Source organism: Capsella rubella, unplaced genomic scaffold (assembly GCF_000375325.1).
Source record: "Capsella rubella cultivar Monte Gargano unplaced genomic scaffold, Caprub1_0 scaffold_6, whole genome shotgun sequence".
Classification (NCBI taxonomy): domain Eukaryota; kingdom Viridiplantae; phylum Streptophyta; class Magnoliopsida; order Brassicales; family Brassicaceae; genus Capsella; species Capsella rubella.
The window spans coordinates 5,798,491-5,821,547 of NW_006238918.1; the positions used below are offsets into that span (position 1 = coordinate 5,798,491).

The window sequence follows — 23,057 nt, forward strand, 5'->3', positions numbered from 1 at the left end:
TTTTATTAATTATATACTTACAATATTTTATATTATTTGAACTCATTTAATAAAATTTCAATCAAATTTTTATGTTTTGGTGAAATTTTATTAGCTTGCAAGAGTATATATTACAATGAGCATAAGAAAAAAAAGCATACATGAAGAAAATCAAATGTCTGAAAGACTCAAAGCGAAACACATAACATGATTAAAATATTTGGTCATTATTATACAACGGTTACTAATTCTTGACTTATATGATCATATATTACTAAGGAGAAGAAAAAAGAGGTAAAAGCATTTTTGTGATTTGTCAAGCAAAATGAAAAGCATGATAACGATGAAAAAGTCAAATGGGGATGGATCTAGAGACTTTGGGATAGACATGTCTGGCCGGGTGACCCATAATACGGCGACCCTTGGCGTGTTTGAAGATGTAAACCACCGCACCAACTGGCCACTCGATGATTCCGGTTATCAGAAAAGCCACGAACCCTAGCGTTGGTCCGACCACTTTGCACCGACACGGGTTTTGCCTCGTTCCGCACTGAACACACGCCGGAAACGCCATCGTTACTTTTGAGTATGATTGATGAGTACACAAAGAGCTAACTATTTATTTTTATTGGAGTGATCAGATTCAAGGGGAAGAGTTTGAAATGTGTGATTTGATGAAGGTTTGATTTACGAGAGACGGATCTTTATAGACAAATCATTTGAGTTTTTCTTTAATATCTTTCTTTTTTCCACGTAGGGTCAAGTGTGTTCTATTTTTTAATGGTCGTAGATATTTTTGGGGTTTGAGGTCGGCTGGTTACTATTTTAGTTATTTTCTTATGTTTTGAGTTTCAAAGAGGTGTCAATAAGATAAGACACGTTTCGAGGCCAGCACAAAGGTCACTGAGAACACGTGGCTTAAGGTCATTGGTATTGAGTTGTGAAACTCTCTTACGTTTATACTATAGGCCTTTTTTAAAAAGGTCAAATTATGACTATGTCGGCGTGGCACGGCTATGATTAAGTTTATGATTAAGTCCTCTATATGATTAAGTCCTCTATGCATGTAAGAAAGATCAATCGATTGTGATTTTGATTCGGATGAAGTGTGAAGATAGACGAATATTAACTCTTCATAGATGCTAGATTTGTAGATAATCTTCTTGCATATGGTAGTATCATCTTGATTAGCCGATAACATGATCTTATCTAACCTATACGGATTCTGCAGGATCCTTGTATTTAGGGCTACAATCTCTTGCAACGTCACGACCATTGTTTTGAGACCGTGACCGGACCATTAATTACACCACCCTACATGGATTCCGGAACTTTAAAAACTGGAATGATTATTATTGGGCCTTAGGCTTTGACGATTAAATATATAGAATCCAAATCAAACTGGATCAATTTAGCCAACTTTTTGGAACAAGGGAAAACAGATCCCAAACATCTTTAGATTGAGATAAGCACGGTGTTTTGTAACGAAACACAATATGTCGAAAATAAAATCTAAATTTTAAATTGAAATAATCAAAACTAATTAGTTCCAAAATAAACCAAATATTCCAAATCCAAGATTGTTAAACGAGATAAAACCAAATCGGAACAAAGAATATTACACGGTCAAATTCTTTGAAAGAGAGATCAACACATGAAAGCAAATTCATAAGTAACATAACAAAACCAAAAACAATTAAACGTAACATGATCAAAGTGATTTCTTGTGGTTGGAACTCATCATAGTTTTAAACTCTTCAAAGTTCACAAAACCATCTCCATCTGCATCAACAGCTTGAACCATCACAACACACTCTTCCATCGTATGTTTTTCTCCTAAACGTTTCAACACAACGTGAATTTCACTAGCCGATATTTTCCCATCACCATCCATATCATACAAATCAAAAGCTTCTTTCAAGACAGTCTCTTCGTCATCTTGTTCTCCTCTACCATCTATCACCAAACAAGAAGCAAATTTCACAGCATCGATTTGACCATCACCATCCACGTCAAGCACTCTAAACATCTTATCAAGTTCTTCAGATGTTATTGAAGGAGAAAAGACGCGAATTGCTTCGGCAAATTCATTCCAAGAAATTTTTTCATCCCTGTTCTTGTCAACCCTCTCAAAGATTTGAGCAACTGACATCGTTGTTGTAAAGGATAGATGACTTAGAAACAAATAAGGGATCGATGATATGGGAGGTGTTTAACAAAATAATGATTTGATGGAGGAGATCAGAAACCAAATCTATATTTATAGGAGAAAATGCATTATTATTTAGATTCCTTAAAATCTTTTGAATTGATTTTCTACACATTTATTTCCTTATATAAATATCCCTAAACTCTTACGATTTTTATGAAAAAAAAACAAAGTTTCCTTTTAAATAAAGAAAATCTAAAATTTTCCTTTTCTAAAGAAACAATTGTGCTGCACTTCAAGAAACGTAACTATATCTATATGGAGATTAGAGATTGTTGTGCTGAGGATCGGTTTGAAGAATTATTACCATCAATGAGTTAATTGACGAGAAGCACATCTTCCAGAATGCAAACTTCTTCATCTCGCTCTTTGGAGAAGAATTGAGAAAACTTCTTCATATTATCTTCAATGAGACGTGTTTATTTGAAGATACGAAAGAATCTTCTAAGATTATATATACTGTTATCTTTTGCCGTTTATCTACAACATATAGAAGTCAATATATCAAATGAAAAAACAATAACGCTTTATTTATTTTTCTAAACAAAAACAATAAATGAAATATACAAGTGCTCAAAATCATACAGTAGTATGAATTTAATTTCATTTGGATTGTGTGTATCAGTAATTTCTGACTATTTTTGTTTAATTTCTTGTTTTTTCTTGGGATCCATATATTTGGAGTGTATATTGTGAGATACTAATTGGAGAAAGGTACTCTCAAGTCTCGACGTCATAATAGTATTATGAATTATGTAATTCTAAGATATATAATTTTGGTAAGTTTAGTTTTTGCTAAGCTAAAGACCAAGTCACATTCTAATTTTGCTAAGTTTAGTTTTAACTTGGACCATTCTCGTTCAGTTATTGTTTAATTACTCCTCCAAAAGTTCCTAAGTAAAAGCACAACCTCAATTGTGTTTTTTCACTCAAAGATATATAATTTTGATCTTTCTTTATTCCTCGACCAAAAAAGAGTTCAAAACGAAAAAAAAAATTATTTACATCTTTGAAACACACTCACTATCATCAAGACAATATGGCTGATGCGACGGAGAAAGCCGAACACGACCGTATTTTCAAGAAATTTGATGCAAACGGCGACGGAAAAATTTCAGCAGCCGAACTAGAAGAAGCTCTTAAGACACTTGGTTCGGTAAGTCCTGATGACGTGAAACGTATGATGGCTGAGATCGATACTGATGGCGATGGAAACATATCGTATCAAGAATTCACCGATTTTGCTGGTGCAAATCGTGGACTTATGAAGGATGTTGCCAAAATTTTCTAAAATGTAGTTGCCATCCTTTTTTATTTAATTTGAAATGTCTGAATTTTTGTTTTTTTACATATTGAAAGATTTGGTTCAAAGCATCGTATAATTTTCCTTTTGTTATTGTAACACTCGGTGAATTTTAATTTATATCCTAAAAGTATCATGTAATGTGATGGGAGTGTGTTGGATCATTGTTGAAAACGGAACTACAGTACAAGTTCGTTTTGTTTTGTGAATACCTCAATAACGAATATGGTTTGTTAATTTGGTTTAGGCTTTTTCATATCCAATATTTTTTTACTCATCCATATAAAATAAAAATATAACATTTTGGTTACTTTCTTTCTAACCTAGACTAAACCTCTCGACTAGCTCAACAGAGTTTTCTTGTTTCCTACTCGTTCGGTCTCGCCACAAACCTTCCACTGAAATGGACCTCACCGGAGAGTTTAAGCCTGACGCATTAGGAATCTTAGTGTCGGACATAATCTCTCACATTGATGGAGACGACCAATCCGGTAAAGCCAAGAAGATACAGGCTGAATTGGTTCAAGTGAGCATGGAGAAAAGCTTGAAACGTTTGCAAGTACACACGTCTCTAGTTCGTAAAAGGTCGAGCTTGTCCCAAGCATGAACCACACTTCTTATACAGTCTCTTCCAAGTTCCAAGTTTAAGATCTCTTTCCTCTCTAGCTTCTCTTTACGTTACATATAATATACAACGATATATGATATCGATATAATTTCTTTTTTCCATAAATAGGATATAGATATATGACTACTAATCCAGTATTGGTGTGGTATGGTTCGGGGTACTGGTTCAAGTACAAGTCGTTTTCGTAACGAATTTGGATTTGGGATCAGCACATTCGATTATGTATGTATATCAGTAAAAAGAGTCGGGACTCATATTCCTCTTTGTAAATAAGTCTTGTATGTGTATTTATACATAAATAAACTCAGGCTCAAAGGGGGATTTTATGCATAAGAGAGATTGTTCGGATTCTTTAGTTTTGACTATTCATATATTGAAGATAGTTGTACATATTGAAACATCCCCATGTTTTTATAGTCTAGTCCATCTTTTACCATATCTTCCTACACTTTTACTTTTCTTTTTTTGCCGTCAGAATTCAAGATATGATTTTAGGTTCTAATTTACACAATCGTAAGCAAAACGGTTTTGACCCACTTGATCCAAAAGCTGAGAATGAGGACCTCAAAACCGAAAAAAAGTAAAGTTTGGACTCCGGCTTTTCAGAAAAAAAGAGTCAACAGATAGGTTATATTCTTTGCACCTTTCATCATCATCATCTATCGTTTAGAGTCTTTAGACAAGACTCTATTGAATCTACTCGGTCCAATTTAATTAGTTGACAAAACATAAATAAAGATAACGTCACACTTCTTCAGTTTTAATTTCAACTATGAAAGTACTATTACTCGGTCGTGCACTCGTGCTTCACATATACACACATTTTCCTCGTTTTCGAATCTCGTGGACGACCATGGTTCCAAAAGTAAAAGAACGGAACATTTTGGGTGCAATTATCATAAAACGAAACTTGTGGGGGGGGGGGGGGGGGGGGGGGGGGGGAACAAAAAATTTCGTAATTTTATTTTTTTATATATCAAAGGAAAAAAAGTTGCCTAAGTTTTTTTTTCTTCGCGACGACGACGTATGACGTATCATCCTCTACCGCCGCAGCTCCGCCGCGAGTTTCCAAGCCGATGCAGCGATGAGCGGTTTCGTCTGCCACGCAAGCATTAGGCTACCGTCATTTTCCTCCACTTTATATCCATCTCCGCCGCCAGATATCGCCAGTAACAAACTCGCTTGGTTAAATGCGTCTGATCCGAGATTTACCTTGACGAACCCGGCGGATCCCATTCGTTTCCGCCACTGAGCCAGCGTTTCGTGCCGTTCGATCCGATCGGTTCCTTCCGCCGCCACCACGTTCAGAATCTGTCTCCCTAAGTAAACCTCCGACATGACCCGGTCTTGGCTCGGGATCACAACACTATCCTCGAGTGAGTCGAACAAGCTCGAGTAATAGTGAAGCGCTTCGTTGAACCGGTCTAAGAAAACGGCGCCGTTATGGTTCGCTTCTTGCTCAACCACAGTTACAATGCTCGGTTGAACCGCTTTAACCGTAGCTAACAGCTTTTCGATCGAACCGGGTTGAGCTAAAACCGGATGTAGCTCGAAAATCGAATTAACCACTAGAGTCTCTGATTCGGGTCTGGTTTCGAACATATCCGGTTCGAGATCGGATAATCTCTCCGTCGTTAGAGCATTGAATTCGAATTCGACGCCGATGGCTTGAGCCAGCTGAGCTAGCTTCCAACCTAACTCTTGAATCCCTTCACGATTCGACGGACCACCAACGCCGGTGAGACGAAACGACGGTGGACCACCTGCTCGGAGAGCTAACGCTTGCATTAACGCCGGCCACTGCATCCCTTGATTTAAGCCTAGATCGATTACGTGCACGCTACGCGCCACCGTGACAGCTTCTAGAATCGCTTGGTTGGCCGTGAAATGTGCGAATTTGAGGTAAGGAGAGGAGTCGTAGAAGTTCATCTGAAGCAATTCTTCGAAGGAAGGATCAATGGCGGCGGAAGAAGGGTGGATCCTGTAAATCCGACGAGCTAGAGCTTCGGCGAAGTAGGTGGCGACTTTTCCCATTGCTCCGGCCTGAGAAGCTGCGAGTGATCCCACGCGCTTCACCAGAGCGTCCGCGAGGCTAAGATTCTCCTGGTGGACCGCTTCGGCGCAGGCCACTAGCGCTTGGACGAGTCTGACTCCGGTCTCTTCGATGAGCACCACGGAACGAGTTGACTCGCTGCTAACAGAGTCACACCAAGGACCGAGTCGAACCCTCTTGCTGCTGTTGCTATAGCTACTGCAACAATCGTCATCGTCTGTGATTGGTCGCAGATCGCAAATCCGGGTCGTCGGGTCAAGATCCGGGTAGTAGTTGAGCTCGGAGAGCATGGTCTGAGCCCATCCGGAGAGATCAGAAGGGTTGTAATGAACCGTGTCGTTTAAGAAATTATAAGAAGAGCCAACAACATCATCACTGTCGTTGGTCAACACCATTTCAAGCTGTTCAAGCTTCTGTGCAACATCCGCCATGTCAGATGATCGAACCTTGTACCCTAAAACAGAGAGAAGCTCGTCTATGTTATCGTCTCCACCACCACCACAACCAATGGTACCTTCAAGATTCTTGCCATAATCGGACATCGAAAGAGCTTCTTCTTTTACAGACGTTTCTTGATGGGTTCGTTTCATGATCAAGAACTAGGTTTGGTGATTGTAAAAGTTAAAAAGAGGAGCTAGTGTTTGGGATTTGGTATAGACAAGAAAATGAGGAAAGAAAGGGAGAAGAATTTAAACACGAGAGAGAGAGAGAGAGGTAGAGAGGTCCAATGAGAGAAGTGAGGGACCTGGAGAGTGTGTGTAAGTAAAGAGATAAGAGCACAGATGAGGCAGTCCATTATAATTTCGCATGTGTTTGTTTTGCCCTTCTTCTTCTTCTTCAACTTTTTTTAATTTCTTTGTATAAATGGTCCAATGAGACTCTGTCACCTAAACTAATTTTTTAATATCCCACTAAATGTTGAATTTAAAGTTTCCAAAAATATTAAAATGAGTGCTGAAGTAGATGACGATGATGATGACCCAAACAGTTCACTGAAATAGTAACTTGAGAGCAAATTGTCCAAAAAGTAATTAACACTTTTCTTTAAGTGTCTCGTTTATTTTATAAGAATTTAACTACTAACTATACAAACATGACATAAAAATATCCTAAATTATTTAAAGAATCTAAAGTTTAGAATAAAAATAGAGGTTCAGTTCAGCGATTGAAGTACAGCTCAGAGTATTTGAGTTTGGGGAGACAACGTGGCCTACCTGACGGTTGACGTGTGGCGGCAGTCGACAGATAGCCTACGAGAGACGTCCACAACATTACGTTACTTTTTATTTATTTTATTCTGATTCATTTTCGGGCAAATAAATTAATCATTATCAACATACTATACATCAGCGATAGCCACAATATACAAAATCCATTTCCTTTTTGGGGGTCAAATCCATACGTACGCACACTTTATTGGACCATAAACAAAGTTCCTAAAATAAGCTGTTGATAGTTAACCTATCAATCGTATTATGAGAAATTTCATCAATCTATAGTATTATATAGAAGAGATTTAGAACCTCGAAGTGAACACATAATTTCTTCTCTAAATTTGTATACCGTACGTTTGTTCTTCTTGTATGCCTTTCAGAGGAAAGGCAAACACAAATAAACAACGAGATCACCTAACGAACCGGAACATTATGGGATTTTACACAAGTTAATTACTCTCTCGACATTTCAGGCTGATGATCTATTGACTTATCCTCTTTAACTATATTCGAACAGTTAAAAAAAAAAAAAAAAAATACTACACTATAGATTATCCAAAATGTGTGGCAAGAAGATATTTATCCACAATGTTCCGTAAAAACCTCATCAAGTAATTACATTTTGAAACCTATATATCATCAAACTAGAACCCTGATATATTTAGTCATTTATCTTTTTTTTTAAAACTACTCAACAAATCTCCTGATATCGTGACAAAGACCTTCCATTTCACGTTATATATATACATACATAATGATCGTTCCTCAAACACAATCTCACTACGAAAATTAGCATGGCGAAAACAATCTCTCCTATAACTCTCTTTTTGTTCCTACTCTTGTCATCACTATCTCTAACCCTAGCAACAGATTATCCATTATCCACAAAGTCACGATGGATAGTAAACAACAAGGGCCAACGCGTCAAGCTTGCTTGCACGAACTGGCCTTCGCACCTTAAGCCAGTGGTGGCCGAGGGGCTGAGCAGCCAGCCAATAGATTATATATCGAAGAAGATAAAAGACATGGGTTTCAACTGCGTTAGGCTCACTTGGCCACTTGAGTTAATGATTAATGACACTTTAGCCTTCAATGTTACCGTCAAACAATCATTTGAGAGATATGGATTGGATCATGAGCTTCAAGGGATCTACGCTCACAATCCATCCATTGTCAACATTCCCCTCATCAATGTCTTTCAGGTAATATATACATACACTATTAATAATGTGATACATTACAAGAAAAAATAATAATAATTTCACTATTTTTGTTATATTATTTCTACAACTCACTATAAGAAAAGATTTTGAATCCTAGCTTGTGAAATTAAATATCAAAAATGAAATAATCTACTCCACTCATTTTCTGTTGAACATTCATATGTATACGGTATAGTGGTTTCTACTTTCTAGTGAATATTGTTATTTGTTTTAACTTATATATAATCGTCTAACGCAAGGTAACACTTTGCGCAGGCGGTGGTATATAGTCTTGGAAGGCATGATCTGATGGTAATACTTGACAACCATAAGACCGTACCGGGGTGGTGTTGCAGCAACGATGACCCGGACGCGTTCTTCAACGACCCAAAATTCAACCCGGATCTATGGATGCTAGGTCTTAAGAAGATGGCCACAATTTTTTTGAACGTAAACAATGTTGTCGGTATGAGCCTGAGGAATGAGCTTAGAGGCTACAATCATACAGCAAAAGATTGGTACAAGTAAGTATATATATAAATTCCTTTTTTGGTCTTTATTTGTAGTGCCCATGTGAAGCTTGAAAGCCAAGGAAATTAATGCACGTTAATTATCTAGATCTTAACTGATTATATTCCCGTCTTGTGCTAATAATTAAATTCACAATAATGATTTAATTAAGTACAAGTACATCTTACAAAATTAATTTTATCGGTTGATATAGGAATCCAATGTTCGTAAAATAACAACAAGAATCAACGCATAAATGAATAAACTAATCTGATACCATACCAACTCTTTTTCTGTTTTTTTTTTATTTTTTTTTTTATTGTCTAAATTCTGATATTTAGAATTGTTTAATAAAATATTTTCACATATACGTAGATACATGCAGAAAGGAGCAGAGGCAGTGCATACATCAAACCCTAACGTCCTGGTCATACTCTCGGGGCTCAGCTTCGACGCTGACCTAAGTTTCTTAAAAGATCGTCCAGTTAGTCTTAGCTTCAAGAAAAAACTTGTCTTGGAGCTTCATTGGTATGCTTTCACCGACGGTACTGGTCAATGGAAGTCACACAATGTCAATGACTTTTGTAGCCAAATGTTCGCTAAAGAGCGTCGTACTGGCGGTTTTGTTCTCGAACAAGGCTTTCCTTTGTTCTTAAGTGAGTTTGGGACAGATCAAAGAGGTGGCGATTTTGAAGGAAACAGGTACATATACAATCACATTTATCGATCATAGATCTTTTCCCTGAATTCACATTTAACAAAAAGTAAAACGTTATTATATATGTATTTGAATTTATATTATGTAAACGCAAACTTATTAGTTGCGGTTAAACAACCAAACGATTAGATTATTTTCACCAACCGTTACATTAGGTACATGAGTTGTATGTTGGCATGGGCGGCTGAGAAAGATATGGATTGGGCGGTTTGGGCGCTTACAGGAGTTTATTATTTCCGTGAAGGCAAACGCGGTGTAGTCGAAGCTTACGGTATGTTAGATGCGAACTGGCACAATGTTCATAACTCTACTTATCTCCGTAGGCTCTCCGTCATTCAACCACCGCACAAAGGTAAAACAATCTTTGCTTGCATTTCATGATTTAGATACACGATTGATAGAAGCTTGACGTTAGTTTATGAACAGGACCCGGTATAAGGCGCAATCATCACAAGAAAATATTCCATCCGTTAACCGGACTCTGCCTAGTGAGAAAGTCACCGTGCCATGACTCTGAGCTCACGTTAGGTCCATGCACAAAGGATGAACCGTGGAGCTATTCTCATGGAGGCACACTTGAGATCAAAGGTGGTCACAAATCCTGCTTAGAAGGAGAAACGGCGGTAGGAAAAAGCGTGAAACTCGGCAAGAGATGCACAAAGGTTAAGCAAATATCGGCCACAAAGATGCATTTGTCGTTTGAGACTGATGAGGGTTCGTTGGTATGCTTAGACGTGGATTCGGATAACAATGTTATTGCTAATTCATGCAAGTGTTTGACCGGAGATGTTAGTTGTGAACCTGCAAGCCAATGGTTCAAAATCTTCTGAGGTATCGGACCAATTATGAGAATAACAATGCTTACAATAAATGTCTAATAGGATAAGTGAAATGTTAGGTGTTTTCGGATATGATCTGAGGCTTTTGTATTTTTTTTTAAAAAGTTTGGAGATCCATGACTTCTGAAATATATTTTGAGTGCCGTCACATGACTAAAACTACAAGTCAAGGAAAACACTCTCAATGATCTTTTCTTATGTTTGCCTTGAATGCTTACATTATGTAATTAGCAGTGATCATTTCCTATTCTAATTACTAATGAAGAAACAACTCTTACAAAAACATGAGATTCTCAACCTGATTAGAGGAGACAGCCTCTGTTATTCCGTCTATGTCATTTATTCTCACACTTTTTTTCTACAGATCAAAATAGACGAACACTAAATAGTGATGAAGGCACATAAGTTGGTGCAAATATATTCTCATCAATGTTAGTGCCAGTGGTGCAAAACCCTTGCAACAAATGTAGAGTTAAATTAGGCAAACCAAAAATCTTCTGCAACGATTCCTCAATCACAAGTACAATATTACAATATTACAAATACAACAATCACTATCAAATCCATACACATATAATACATACACATATAATACTTGACCTGAACCCAGTACTTGGCATGTATATATATATATATATCAGCTTGAATATAGTTATGAGCATTATCAAGAGAAACTAGAACTTCCTTTCCAGCTTCAAATACATGAGACTGCAAATGGTCTCCACCTTGGTCATCTACCGGCTATTCAAATCGAATTCTCCTGCTTCACGCCAGTTTTCCTGTTCACCCGTCTCCCCATTCTCATTCTCCTCATCATTCAGGAAATCTTCAGAAGGTTCCTTCTCCTCTTTCTGGCTGTTGTTTCCCCATCCATTCATCATCTCATCAGGGTTCATGTTACGTCCCTGTTCTCCCATCTCGTGGCTTAGCGGAATACTGCTGCCCTGATTCCCAACCGCATTAGCTCTCAATGGGTTACGAGCCATTATTTCGGCATGAGATTGTGACTGTCCAGCTTGAGCTAAAGCCGCCATTCGCAACTTAGCCTCCTGCGCTTCCCTGCCAGCCTTCTCCCTATCCATTTCTGCTTTCAGGTCAAACAGTGCTTTCCTTTCTTCTTGTAGCAAAGCTTGTTCTACCATCAACCTTTCCTCGGATCTGAATTCTCCCATTGCTCGCTTTCGAGTTATTATGTTAAAAGCTAGGGCTTGTTTCTCAAACGTTGCAGTAAATTCAGCCACTTTAGCAGCAATGTTGTTATCCCATTGTTGAGAGCGGGATAAGGCCTGGCCTGTTGGGTCTGAATCAAGGATTCTATCATCCTCTTCTGCTTCGTAATCTGCTACGACATGATAAGGTAATAATCTGCATAGATTGTAAGAGAACACGCATATGAGTAATGACCACAGCAAACCATATACAGAATGTTCAAACAAGGCAATGTATCTATATACCAATTACGAATCTAATACTCAGATGGAACCTTTTCACATAGAATAAATGTCAAGAGGAGTGTCCAGCAAAAGGAAGCATTTATAAATTTGACGAGAAAAAACAGGTTGTAAATTTCACATTAAGCTCAAAACAACGAGCATGCAGAGATACCACATTGATCTCATAAGAAAAACCTAATTTCTTACAGACGGGAAAATCGATCTCATACTAATCAAACAAGACTCGATAAGGGAACTAATTTACAAGATGCAGCATCTAGCATTTTCAGAAAGATATCTATTCAAAAGAACTCAAGCTTCCAGTAGACAAAGATCCTTTTTTGAATCTATAGTCACAAGCTATAATTAACGAAATGGCTCTATATAATATATCATGAGTTCAAAACGGACAACATAAAGCCTTTGGCGGTTCCTTAAGGAGATGAGAACTCAAACCCAATAACTGTGATAGATCATTAAAGCCAATCATTAACACATAGATCACATAGAGAAATGCTTGATATCATTAACTGAGACTACAAAATTATACTACTAAATTGCTGTGATATCGATTTTTCTTCCACGAGGAGAGGTGGCTTTGATGAATTCTATAAAAAAAATAAAAAAATTTTTGATACAACTAACCTCTCGCAAGCATCTTCGAGAGAAGAGAAAGGTTGTTTGAAATCTGGGTGACAAACACGCCAAGCGTCCTGATAAGCGCATTGAAGCTCAAGGTGATTCAATGGCCGCATAAGTTTCTGCTGCTGCTGCTGCTGTTGCTGTTGTTGCTGCTGCAGCATCTGTTGACTCGATACAACCTGCTGCTGCTGTTGAAAACCCGGTGTTGTCTGTCCCAAATTAGAGCTAGGATTAGGGGTAGGGGCAGTGTTCTGCTGTGGCGGATTAATGGGTCGGTTCTGGATTAACCCTGGAGGTCGGAGATGAACGTCGATGTTAGATGGGAATCTAGACATTGCTGCTTGTTGCTGCTGTTGATGTTGCTGTTTCTGCAATTGCTGCAATAGAAGCATTTGTTGTTGTTGCTGTCGCTGCTGTTGTTGTAATTGGTGTTGATAGAGGAGTTGTTGTTGTTGTTGCTGTTGTTGTTGCTGCTGCTGCTGCTGCTGCTGCTGCTGAGGATTGTTTCCTCCCAATGGTGGCTTCGTGTCCTCCATTTTTGAGTCTGTCAAATTTTGGGATTCTAGGGTTCCACGGGAAATGTTCTTCGCCGTGAATAATGGTGGATGGTGGAGCCTTGAGAGGAGACATGTGATTTATCTGGGCTTACATAATTGGGCCTATTTAACTAAAGACCCAATATATCTAGCCCAACTGCGTAGACTGAACCGGGAAGCCTACTTTAAACGATAACCAAAAACTGAACCGGGAATGTCTCAGTTTTCATTTCTGACCATTCAATTTCAAAAGTTAACTTCGTCATTGTCACTTCACTTGAGATATTATTGCCCTTAATTTTTTTTTCAAATTTGTAGATAAGCTAATCGGCGGCAGAAATTATGTTTTTAATATATGATTCAGAGGAAATAATATTACACAAAATGGTCGTTTTATACAACAACTTAGGAAAAAGAATAAAAATACATCTATAGCCTATGGACTTGCTTGAAACACGTGGAGGGCGTTTATACTCTTATGTATTGAGTTTATGGTCCAAAAACAAGTTCTTTCAAAGATCTAAATGGCGAGTTGTGACCATAAGCCACTGCATCTCTCCACAAAGCCAGTCCTGTTTCACACAGATGGGAAATAAGACAATGCAGTTTTGTTTAGACAGAGTTTTATGAACAAAAGTATATAATTGGAAGGACGATAATGTAAGAGAGGATCTGTGAAGCTGCTAACCTATCCATGAGATCAAACCAATCGTAGCTGCCGCGAAGAATGACGTGCTGGTGCAGTTAACCCTATAGAGAGTACCAAATTATCAATAAACTCATATACTCATGTACTCAAGACATAAACTATTCAAGAGAGGTTTGCAAGGATTCTTACATGTATAAGCAAAGGATGTTTCCATATCCATAAAAGAGAGTTGCCCATAACGAACCAGTGAGCCTGCGTCACGGTTTAATGAATTTCAAGTGGTTTGTTACTATGGGTGAATATAGTTTTAAGCTGCAAGGGTTCAAGTTGAAAAAGCTCAGATTTGTTACCACATCAAATCACGGATAAATAGTGCTCGTGGGAGCATAAGACCGTTTCCCATCATCGAGAGCAACATTGTGATTGACGATAAGCCTTTTATGTTGTTCGGGTTTAGGAAATTTGTCCACTGCAATGTAGAAGAACATCAGATATCCAATAGTCAAAGAGCATTTAGGAGAACGTTTAAAGAAAGAGAGAGAAAACGAGCTGTTATACCATTTGAGAAACTGGCATCCACATGAACATAAGAGTTGCGGTCCATCCAGATAAAGACCCAACAAAGTTAACACCTTCCTCTGAGAGTTTCCCAGTTCGAGCCTGAATTCTTACCAGACAAAAGTTAAGAGAAAAGTAGAATTCTTCATCTAGATAAACAAATTGTTTAAAACAACTACACATCTTAACAGTTCAAATCATTCACTGCAGCCATCATTTCTATAACTGAAAACTCCTATGTTTCCTGACATGGTGGTTTTGTTCATAAATCCCAAGATACAACACACGGATTAAAGTGAAGTTGCAACGCCGAAGATTCAGAAATTAGCTCAATGCACATCAAGGACCAAAGTTTAAGAATGCCCTCAGCATCTGTAAAACAATTCAGTTTCTGAAACCACGATTCTGTTGAAGTCTTAGTTTCCAGTCTAAGTAAAGGTTTGAATATAATCTCAAAAGTTTAAGAATTCCCTCAGCATCTGTAAAACAATTCAATTCCCACAACCACGATTCTGTCGACGTCTTAGTTTCCAGTCTCCTAGAGGCTAGAGTGACCGATATGACTATCCAATGTGAATAGATTACTTTTAGAGAAGTAAAGCAAAAGTATTTGAAAGCTTACCATAATTATAGCAGCCACAGAAATAGCAAAAGCAATTGTCCCAGGCAAGATACTGCTTGGTACAAGGGGAACAAAAGTTGACCACATGATCTGCAATTTCATATTCAGAAGTGTTGAATTATATAAACATGTGTCTGCTCTAATGGCTTTGGATAACATGTCAATGGAATCTATTATGCGAACCCAAAACTTGAGGGGAAAAGAGTAGGAAAGAGAAATTACTTGAGGAAGAACGGAGAGTCCACCAATAGTGATAAAGTCCTCCCACAGTCGCCACAAAGGTTTGCTAAGCTTACCGAAATAGTACAAACAGTTCAATATGAGACCAAACATCACAACGGCAGAAGTAGCAACAAAATAGCGCATAGGCATTGCTTCAGCCATAGTGAGCTGTGCAAGCACAATGTGAGTAGAGACCACTCCCAGCGTTTGCACTATAGCTGCTTCTTTTTCTCTCTTCTTTGCAAAATATGAAAGCAACGAAAGGTTTCCTAACAAACCAACCAACATACCCTGTATTCAAAAATGTGCAGTTTCACCTCAAGAACAGAATGATATATGCTTCTTGCTTATCCTTTCTATAAAGTTACATACACTTAAAGACCAAATCAAACTTAGCAGTGTATACATAATTTTAGAGAAGTGAGAGTTTCGTGGATCAAGATTCTATTACCAGCCACGGAACAGCAGAAAGGGCGGTATTGTTTCCCGCCAAGAGATTCTGGGAATTGAGGATGATCTGAGGCAATTGCAGCATCAGAAATGGAATGTTTGCTCCACCGGAGAACTTGGCCGTCCATGAATCCCATTCTTGGTATTCCTTAAGTTTACCAAAACCTGGAGATCCCTTTGAGAATGAAAAAAAAAAAACCCAAAATTCAAAAACATACAGCAACCAAATTATCAAAAACATTAGCTTTTGATTCTAGGACTCAAGAGCTCATAAGCAAGATTGCGAGTACAAATTCTCCAGAACAAAGCGAAAACCACCAACAATTAAACGAAATCATAATAAGAGACCTTCTTCACATTTGAAATGCAGTCATAGCTCAAATTTGTGTAAAGCCTCTCTCACCTGCTGGTTCTCGTGAGGGAGGTCCGAGTCCGAGTCAATTGCACGAACAGGAACAAGTCGGCGAGTCGAAAGAATCGGATTCCGCCGGTTCAGAGTTAAGCCATTGATGCCGGAACCAGCACCACCAAGTGTACACGCACGCTTCAGGGGGAGGCGGGTTGTAGAAACGAAGGAAGAACTCGGAGAAGTGGGGAATATGAAAAAGCGGTCACCGCCGAGAGACGTCGCGATGGATTTAGCTTCCATGGGAATGGGAAGAAGTTATTATTATTATTACTCGTGCTCTCGGAAGTCGGAACAGAGACGGAAGAAGGGGTACATCAGTGAAATCAGAGAGACTGTGATGTTTTATTGGGGGAAGGGGATTGATGCCACGTGGATGCTATTATCGTAAATTGTAGCCACTATCATGTGCTTGTTTGTAGTGATCCTAGATTTTCTTCAGCTTCGATCACCGTCGTAGAGTATAGCCGTAAAAGTAATCTGTATTGTACTAATTTTTAAATACTGCGGTCTTCTTAAGAATGGCTTTGAAAAGCCCATATTTACTTTCGCGATAAAAATAAAGCCCATTAAAACTATTGTGTTGGGTTAGTTAGCCCTCTTTGACGTATTTGCCATTCACCAACAACACAGTCGAAGTCTCTCCCTCACAGCCTTCTGCAATCTTCTTCTTCCAATTTCCAAACTGAAATAAAACTACTCTCGCCTGAATTTCGTGAGCTCATTTTAGCGTCACCAATGGAAGGTAATAATTCCTTCAGCGATTATAATATATTTTGACTCTTCATAAGTTGATCTCCGTAATTTCGATTGTGTGTTGTAGTCATGCTTCCGCAGTTGGATCCAGTTAACTAATATTCCTAGTGTTTTCTTGTTCTCGGTGTTTGATTCGGTTCGATGATTTTAAAGCTCTAATCGGAATGAGTTTAGGATTGGAAATTGTCTTTTAAAAAAGATAACGTTGACGACCGTGTTATGCAGTATCATTTTGTAGTTCTCTGATAGAAATCTGATAGTTTCCAATTTTGAATCACAACCAAAATTCCTGATGATCTAACCTGGTTGTAGCTTCTTTCTGCACTTTCACTTTTTTTTTTTTTTTTTTCAATTCATCGACTCTGCATTTGTTGATAAAGCTCTAAGGGAAACGCGGTGCATTAAAGCAATGTAATATGTAGAGATTGTAGTATAGATATAATGAGATAGAGAGACCTCCTTAGGAAGGTAAGCTTTATGGTAGCTCAGATTGTACGGGGAGGTGAGAGAACTCCAGAAACTCTCTCTACTCTTTTTGAGAAATATTGGATTCAGTTTTCATTTGATAGCTTAAAGCCTATCCTTTTTTTATGTTTAACTTCGAGAAACAGAACTTTAAAAACAAAAAACAAAAAGCTAATAGAACTATGAATTCTTATGCTGGGTTTTCTTTTCAGGGAAGGTATTACAAAACTTTAATGTAGTACAGAGCTGCTACCTACAAAATAAGCTGTTTAAGACACGATACCAAAGACAAACCGACCCATACATGTCTGCTTTACTTACCTGTCCGAGAGGGAAGCTTTCATGGCACCTCAACTCTTCCATGCGTGCCCACTCTTTCTCTAAATACCAGTCTGCTATTCCAAAGCAAACAACTTTTTACTGCAATGGTCTGTTCTAGACCCTTGATAGGCTTCAGCTTTGTCACTGATTCACGCTTTTTGCTTTCTTTCTTTACTCTGTATTTTCTAGGCATCAACCCTGCATTCTGTATGGTTTCCTTTTGTTGCTTAGCAATAGGGTGTGGTGTTTCTCAAACCTCTTCCTCTTGTTGAAATTGGTGCCTTACTTTTGATCTTTCATTTGCAGCTGCTTCGTCAAGTGCTACTGCGCCGTCTCTTGACAAAATTGATTTCATGAAGCTTCAGAACGGCAGGTGAATACATCACTTACCAGCTAATTATTGCCAATATTTCTCTGTTCAACGACATGTAGAAAGTACTATTGGCATTCACATTTTGGAATGGTTCCACTTCCATGTTATCTTTTCTCTTCAACAAATATCATCATGTAAGTCGTTTTGTTACCCTAGTTGACTCATACTACGCTTCATTGTTCCCTCCCCAGCGATATTCGGGGTGTAGCGGTCCCTGGGGTTGAGGGGGAACCTGTAAGCCTTCCTGAACCAGTGACTGAAGCCATTGCTGCTGCTTTTGGGCAATGGCTATTACACAAGAAGAAGGTTGAATCCCGGCGTTTGAGAGTATCTGTTGGTCATGACTCTCGCATATCTGCACAGACCTTGTTGGTATGAATCTATTTCCTTGATTTATTGGATCTTTTCCATGTGGCAATAGTCTAGACTTTTATTATTCGCGTCTAAGTGTTTATTCACCAATCTTGCCCAATACGTTTTTCAGTTCTGGGAAAACTGTCTCTGTATGCAATGGAATAAGTAATTTTTCCTCTGGCAATTCCATTGTTAATTTTGCAGGAGGCGGTTTCTCGAGGTCTTGGTGTTTCTGGATTAGATGTTGTTCAGTTTGGGTGAGTGATGACTAGCCTTTGTTGTTCTGGAATATTCAATTTATGCTGACATAAATGAGAATTTCATTGTATTATAATAGCCACATGTAACTGGATGTCGTTACAAAATTATAATCGCACTTGTAAATGGAAGCCATACAACAATCAAGAAATTTGATAAATCTCTTGAATGTAGTGTTGCTGGGTCATATGGTTGTTTGAACTACAAATCCAATAAAAGTTATTGAAGCAAATGTCTTGAATATTGGTTTACGTTTTTTTACAGATTAGCATCAACACCAGCAATGTTTAATAGCACATTGACTGAAGATGAATCATTCTTGTGCCCATCTGATGGAGCTATCATGATAACAGGTACTTTATTGATCTCGATTTTCATAACCTGTAATTTTCCTCTTTATAGTAGTCAGCACTAAGAGAGAATTTTCCATTTTGTACTAAAAATGGTATGATGCTTTTATTGAGCAGCAAGCCATCTTCCTTACAACAGGAACGGCTTCAAGTTCTTTACCAGTGATGGAGGGCTTGGAAAGGTTGATATCAAAAACATTTTAGAGCGAGCTGCAGATATTTACAAGAAATTTTCTGACGAAAATCTGAGGAAATCACAGAGAGAAATTTCTTCTATTAAAAAGGTTGACTACATGTCAGTATATACTTCTGGTCTTGTAAAGGCAGTTCAGAGAGCAGCAGGAGGTTTAGGTATTACTCCTTTGAGATATTTGTTTTTTTTAAAGAAATTATTGTCCTATAATCAATAAAGTTCTGAACATACATTTATCTGTTGCTATATAACAACCTTAATTTATTTCGTTTCTGACTCTTAGAGAAACCTCTGGAGGGATTCCATATAGTTGTGGATGCTGGAAATGGAGCTGGAGGATTTTTTGCTGTAAGTTTAGTGCTCATGTTTCTTACTTTCAGTTGTAGGTGATAGGACTTGAAACTGAAATTTCTTTTAGTTTGTTCTATTAATCCAGTTACGTTATAGACCTGTCCGCAGTCGACTGAATCTTCATCTGAAACCTGACAGGCGAAGGTGCTTGAGCCTTTAGGAGCAATTACTTTGGGCAGTCAGTTTCTGGAACCAGATGGTAAAATCTAAGCGTATGGGTATGTCTTGGCGTCCTATTTTAATTAATAGTTTACTAAATCTTATAGATATCAGGTATGTTTCCAAATCATATCCCTAATCCGGAAGATAAGTCGGCAATGGAAGCTATAACCAAGGCTGTTCTTGATAATAAGGCTGATTTGGGTATCATCTTTGATACTGATGTTGATAGGTAGTACTCCAGCTATCTCAGTTACTTAGGAGAATGTGTTAGATTGCCTCTGACGAACAACTTTATGAAGGTGTGCTGCTGTGGATTCTACGGGCCGTGAGTTCAACCGTAACCGTCTTATTGCCTTGCTTTCGGCCATTGTTCTAGAGGAAGTGAGATATTCTAACCATTTCACCACTACGTGATTAGGTATCATATATATTGTATAATAACAGAATTTTATATCTTGATGTTCTTTCCTTGTCCATCCAGCACCCTGGCACAACTATTGTTACGGACAGCGTCACTTCGGATGGTTTGACCACATTCATCGAAAAGAAGCTTGGTATGCCAACAATTTACCACCATGTTGTTTTATTTTTCTGTGAATTTTTCACTGACCCAAATTTGTTACAGGCGGAAAGCATCACAGGTTCAAAAGAGGCTACAAGAATGTCATTGATGAAGCTATTCGCTTGGTAATAAATCTAGATGATCAGATCTTTCAAGAACTCATGCTTTGGTGCCAATTGTTGTTAGATATTTAAGTAGCGCTAGACTTGATACAGTGTCTAAGAGTGTTGACCATAAAAAAAGTGTATATTATTAAGGTTTACTTGAGTTAGATAGAGAATCTATACATTCTGGCAGAAGAAGTTTACTCCTCCTTACGCACAATTAACATTTTCCGTATAAAATATGAGTTGTGATGTGATGGCAGAACTCCAACGGAGAGGAATCACATCTGGCTATAGAAACCAGTGGTCATGGAGCTCTAAAAGAAAACCATTGGCTCGATGATGGGGCCTATCTCATGGTTAGATTATTTTCTCAGTTACATGTTTACAGCGGACTGAAGAACAGAAAAAAGAAACTGAAGTTTGCCCGCAGGTAAAAATTTTGAATAAACTGGCTGCGGCCCGGGCTGCTGGTCAAGGGAATGGCAGCAAAGTTTTAACAGATCTTGTTGACGGTTTGGAGGAGCCCAGAGTGGCTTTAGAACTGAGACTTAAAATTGACAAGAATCATCCCGACCTTGAAGGAAGGTATGATTGATGACTTAGCTTCAGTTCGTGACTAGTTTATTTATTTCCTTTTAGTGCAGTTCTCTAACCACTGGAAATTGTAGAGATTTCCGGGAGTATGGAGAGAAGGTCCTGCAACACTTGTCGAACTCAATAGAATCAAATCCAAATCTTAAAAGAGCTCCAGTTAACTATGAAGGGGTGAGTGTTAAATTGCCATCTCCCTAAAATCTGCGTCTACTGCATAATATGAATCTATCCATTTCTCTTTGGAAAAATATATATATATAGATCCGCGTTTCCGGCTTTGGTGGATGGTTTCTTCTCAGACTTTCTCTCCACGATCCTGTTCTTCCCCTTAACATTGAGGTAACCATATATGTATAAAGCTTGACTTTATTTAGGTAACCAAATACTCACTCAGATTCTCCAATGGGACGCAGGCACAGAGTGAGGATGATGCTGTGAAGTTAGGCCTCGTGGTCGCTGCAGCAGTGAAGGAGTTCAATGCTTTGGACACCTCTGCCTTGTCCAGCCTCACTCACTCCTAAGACTGGTGTGGAACAATGTAGGTACTTGGTTTCTCTACATCGTCTAGTAACTTTCTTGTGTTTGTTCTTGTTGTCTGGTTCAAAAACGAAAATCTGTTCAGAGTCTTGTTTATAATCAAGAATATACTGTACCATCTTTTGATCTTCGAAAAACAAATCATTTCTCAATCTTTCAAATCCCCCAAGCAACAAATTATTAACAATCATTGCATTGAGATTTGAGGTTATCAATAAGGGAATTTTATAGCATTTGGTTTTGGTCACTTGATGGAGATTGAATTAGCACCAACTTCTCAGATTTCTCTTGCTATTTTACATTAGAACATCGTATGATTTAAACATCTTCACCACATATAATTCTCTAACATCATATGATAGGGTAACCCGATTGGAAATGCAGATACCTAGTTCTTAAACCCCAGTAATCATTTTACAGAGAAGACAATATCAATTTATCAGGGCTTTTGACTCCTCCATTGGATGCTAATTGACTGCTAAAAACTCCCTCGAGCTCTTTCACAAACCTTTGCATCGCCTTCTCTGGCAAACAAATCGGTACGATGATCCCTGTCTCACCATTTCTCTTCTCAGCTGAGACGCAGAAGCTAGAGCCTGGAAAATCCGCAACTCCAGCTGTCCCGATTCCACCGTAAACCGGTTTCCCCCAAATTCCAAAATCGATGGCTGAAAAAATTCTCACATCCGATACCAGGAAGGCTCCGTCTGACGAGAAGCTTGGTCTTCCCTTTTTCACCATCAGATTCACAAGCGAACGCATGTACCCTTCAGTCACACTAGATTTCGCCTCTTTTGCTAGTCTCAGAGCAAACTCTAACGGTTTCTCAGTTAAATCTTTAGCGGTTACGATTGCTACTGGGAACGCAAACGCGTTTCCATAGTATCCTGGAGACAGCGGTGGGGTTTTAAGCTTAGAACGCGCGTTGACGATGAATATAAGTCGCATCTCCTTATTGGGATCAGGTCGTAGAGCGATTGTGCGATAACGCCATAGGAATGAAGTTAGTGTTTCTATATCGGTGCTGCTATTGACAAGATTCAGTGGCAGGAGCCTCCGTATAGCTGACATCTCCCTCTGGCCGAAGAAGAATGACCGGACTACCAGATTGTCTCCTTTACCACCGTTCTCAACACCAATTACCGGCATTTCGTCATACTCTCGGTGTGCGTGTGACACAGGCAACGGGACCCTGGTGCTCAGACGGTGACGTTCCCACACCGGAGCAACCGTAGGAGCCTGATAACCCCGGGCGAAGTCACACATCGTTTTAAGGAAGAGCGCGAGACCGGCGGCGTCAGACATTGCGTGGTTGATACGGACGGCAAAGATAAAACCGCCACATTTCAAGCGCGTGACCTACCAGAAATTATATGATCACTGTTAACGTTCTATACTACACATTAGTTTCATTTTGTTATAAAAAAAATATAGGGAAATAACATTCTTTGGAATAATGTACCTACAAACTAAATATATACGATGTCAAAAAAAAAAAAAT

At 38.6% G+C, this 23,057-nt stretch overlaps 9 protein-coding genes across 10 annotated transcripts in view; 3 read left to right on the forward strand and 6 right to left on the reverse strand.

The window, feature by feature from the left end:
- Positions 1 to 61: 61 nt before the first annotated feature.
- On the reverse strand, positions 62 to 696 carry LOC17882210. The gene has a single exon (XM_006290026.2). The coding sequence runs from the start codon at positions 551 to 553 to the stop codon at positions 332 to 334; it is 222 nt and encodes a 73-aa protein (XP_006290088.1). The 5' UTR covers positions 554 to 696; the 3' UTR covers positions 62 to 331.
- Positions 697 to 1,690: 994 nt separating this feature from the next.
- On the reverse strand, positions 1,691 to 2,131 carry LOC17881335 (probable calcium-binding protein CML32). Its single transcript, XM_006289850.1, has one exon. It carries the CDS (start codon positions 2,129 to 2,131, stop codon positions 1,691 to 1,693), a length of 441 nt encoding a protein of 146 aa, XP_006289912.1.
- A 1,049-nt stretch (positions 2,132 to 3,180) lies between these two features.
- Positions 3,181 to 3,586, forward strand: LOC17884432 (probable calcium-binding protein CML29). Its single transcript, XM_006289729.2, has one exon. The coding sequence runs from the start codon at positions 3,228 to 3,230 to the stop codon at positions 3,477 to 3,479; it is 252 nt and encodes an 83-aa protein (XP_006289791.1). The 5' UTR covers positions 3,181 to 3,227; the 3' UTR covers positions 3,480 to 3,586.
- A 1,475-nt stretch (positions 3,587 to 5,061) lies between these two features.
- LOC17883706 (DELLA protein RGL3) lies at positions 5,062 to 7,107 on the reverse strand. The gene has a single exon (XM_006289904.2). It carries the CDS (start codon positions 6,760 to 6,762, stop codon positions 5,161 to 5,163), a length of 1,602 nt encoding a protein of 533 aa, XP_006289966.1. The 5' UTR covers positions 6,763 to 7,107; the 3' UTR covers positions 5,062 to 5,160.
- Positions 7,108 to 8,180: 1,073 nt separating this feature from the next.
- Positions 8,181 to 10,646, forward strand: LOC17882272. Its single transcript, XM_006289312.1, has 5 exons — positions 8,181 to 8,588; positions 8,865 to 9,112; positions 9,474 to 9,800; positions 9,972 to 10,168; positions 10,243 to 10,646. The coding sequence occupies exons 1-5, from the start codon at positions 8,181 to 8,183 to the stop codon at positions 10,644 to 10,646; spliced, it is 1,584 nt and encodes a 527-aa protein (XP_006289374.1).
- Positions 10,647 to 11,113: 467 nt separating this feature from the next.
- LOC17882085 (histone-lysine N-methyltransferase 2D) lies at positions 11,114 to 13,316 on the reverse strand. Its single transcript, XM_006287785.2, has 2 exons — positions 12,734 to 13,316; positions 11,114 to 12,020 (listed from the first exon to the last, which is right to left on the reverse strand). The coding sequence occupies exons 1-2, from the start codon at positions 13,264 to 13,266 to the stop codon at positions 11,390 to 11,392; spliced, it is 1,164 nt and encodes a 387-aa protein (XP_006287847.2). The 5' UTR covers positions 13,267 to 13,316; the 3' UTR covers positions 11,114 to 11,389.
- A 277-nt stretch (positions 13,317 to 13,593) lies between these two features.
- On the reverse strand, positions 13,594 to 16,543 carry LOC17883299 (maltose excess protein 1, chloroplastic). Its single transcript, XM_006287801.2, has 9 exons — positions 16,171 to 16,543; positions 15,769 to 15,942; positions 15,318 to 15,608; positions 15,096 to 15,185; positions 14,474 to 14,575; positions 14,266 to 14,384; positions 14,105 to 14,167; positions 13,955 to 14,016; positions 13,594 to 13,838 (listed from the first exon to the last, which is right to left on the reverse strand). The coding sequence occupies exons 1-9, from the start codon at positions 16,414 to 16,416 to the stop codon at positions 13,756 to 13,758; spliced, it is 1,230 nt and encodes a 409-aa protein (XP_006287863.1). The 5' UTR covers positions 16,417 to 16,543; the 3' UTR covers positions 13,594 to 13,755.
- A 260-nt stretch (positions 16,544 to 16,803) lies between these two features.
- LOC17882715 (phosphomannomutase/phosphoglucomutase) lies at positions 16,804 to 21,710 on the forward strand. Of its 2 annotated transcripts, XM_006287241.2 has the most exons (18): positions 16,804 to 16,918; positions 17,607 to 17,822; positions 18,022 to 18,088; positions 18,280 to 18,460; positions 18,647 to 18,699; positions 18,965 to 19,053; positions 19,168 to 19,401; positions 19,527 to 19,591; positions 19,733 to 19,793; positions 19,868 to 19,985; positions 20,056 to 20,137; positions 20,238 to 20,310; positions 20,382 to 20,443; positions 20,686 to 20,781; positions 20,856 to 21,010; positions 21,094 to 21,190; positions 21,281 to 21,358; positions 21,433 to 21,710. In XM_006287241.2, exons 1-18 carry the CDS (start codon positions 16,912 to 16,914, stop codon positions 21,538 to 21,540), a joined length of 1,842 nt encoding a protein of 613 aa, XP_006287303.1. In that variant the 5' UTR covers positions 16,804 to 16,911; the 3' UTR covers positions 21,541 to 21,710. The 2 variants fall into 2 exon arrangements, with proteins under 2 accessions (XP_006287303.1, XP_023636436.1); XM_023780668.1 differs by lacking the exon at positions 17,607 to 17,822.
- Positions 21,711 to 21,810: 100 nt separating this feature from the next.
- Positions 21,811 to 23,057, reverse strand: part of LOC17882598 ((Z)-3-hexen-1-ol acetyltransferase) — a 2,159-nt gene continuing 912 nt past the window's right edge. The window contains exon 2 of the mRNA XM_006290182.2: positions 21,811 to 22,915. Coding sequence (XP_006290244.2) covers positions 21,971 to 22,915 — 945 coding nt within the window. The 3' untranslated portion in view covers positions 21,811 to 21,970. The remainder of the gene's footprint in view (positions 22,916 to 23,057) is intronic.

Coding starts and splice junctions, on each gene's coding strand:
- LOC17882272 (XM_006289312.1), top strand. CDS start 8,181: ATGGCGAAAACAATCTCTCCTATAACTCTCTTTTTGTTCCTACTCTTG. Junction 8,589..8,864: donor CCCTCATCAATGTCTTTCAG/GTAATATATACA, acceptor CACTTTGCGCAG/GCGGTGGTATATAGTCTTGG. Junction 9,801..9,971: donor GGCGATTTTGAAGGAAACAG/GTACATATACAA, acceptor CCGTTACATTAG/GTACATGAGTTGTATGTTGG.
- LOC17882715 (XM_006287241.2), top strand. Junction 18,700..18,964: donor TTAGATGTTGTTCAGTTTGG/GTGAGTGATGAC, acceptor GTTTTTTTACAG/ATTAGCATCAACACCAGCAA. Junction 20,138..20,237: donor CGGCCATTGTTCTAGAGGAA/GTGAGATATTCT, acceptor TTGTCCATCCAG/CACCCTGGCACAACTATTGT.
- LOC17883299 (XM_006287801.2), bottom strand. CDS start 16,416: ATGGAAGCTAAATCCATCGCGACGTCTCTCGGCGGTGACCGCTTTTTC. Junction 15,609..15,768: donor TTTCTGCTGTTCCGTGGCTG/GTAATAGAATCT, acceptor TTTTGAATACAG/GGTATGTTGGTTGGTTTGTT. Junction 14,017..14,104: donor AACATCCTTTGCTTATACAT/GTAAGAATCCTT, acceptor TACTCTCTATAG/GGTTAACTGCACCAGCACGT.
- LOC17884432 (XM_006289729.2), top strand. CDS start 3,228: ATGGCTGATGCGACGGAGAAAGCCGAACACGACCGTATTTTCAAGAAA.
- LOC17881335 (XM_006289850.1), bottom strand. CDS start 2,131: ATGTCAGTTGCTCAAATCTTTGAGAGGGTTGACAAGAACAGGGATGAA.
- LOC17882085 (XM_006287785.2), bottom strand. CDS start 13,266: ATGGAGGACACGAAGCCACCATTGGGAGGAAACAATCCTCAGCAGCAG. Junction 12,021..12,733: donor CTCGAAGATGCTTGCGAGAG/GTTAGTTGTATC, acceptor CAATCTATGCAG/ATTATTACCTTATCATGTCG.
- LOC17882210 (XM_006290026.2), bottom strand. CDS start 553: ATGGCGTTTCCGGCGTGTGTTCAGTGCGGAACGAGGCAAAACCCGTGT.
- LOC17883706 (XM_006289904.2), bottom strand. CDS start 6,762: ATGAAACGAACCCATCAAGAAACGTCTGTAAAAGAAGAAGCTCTTTCG.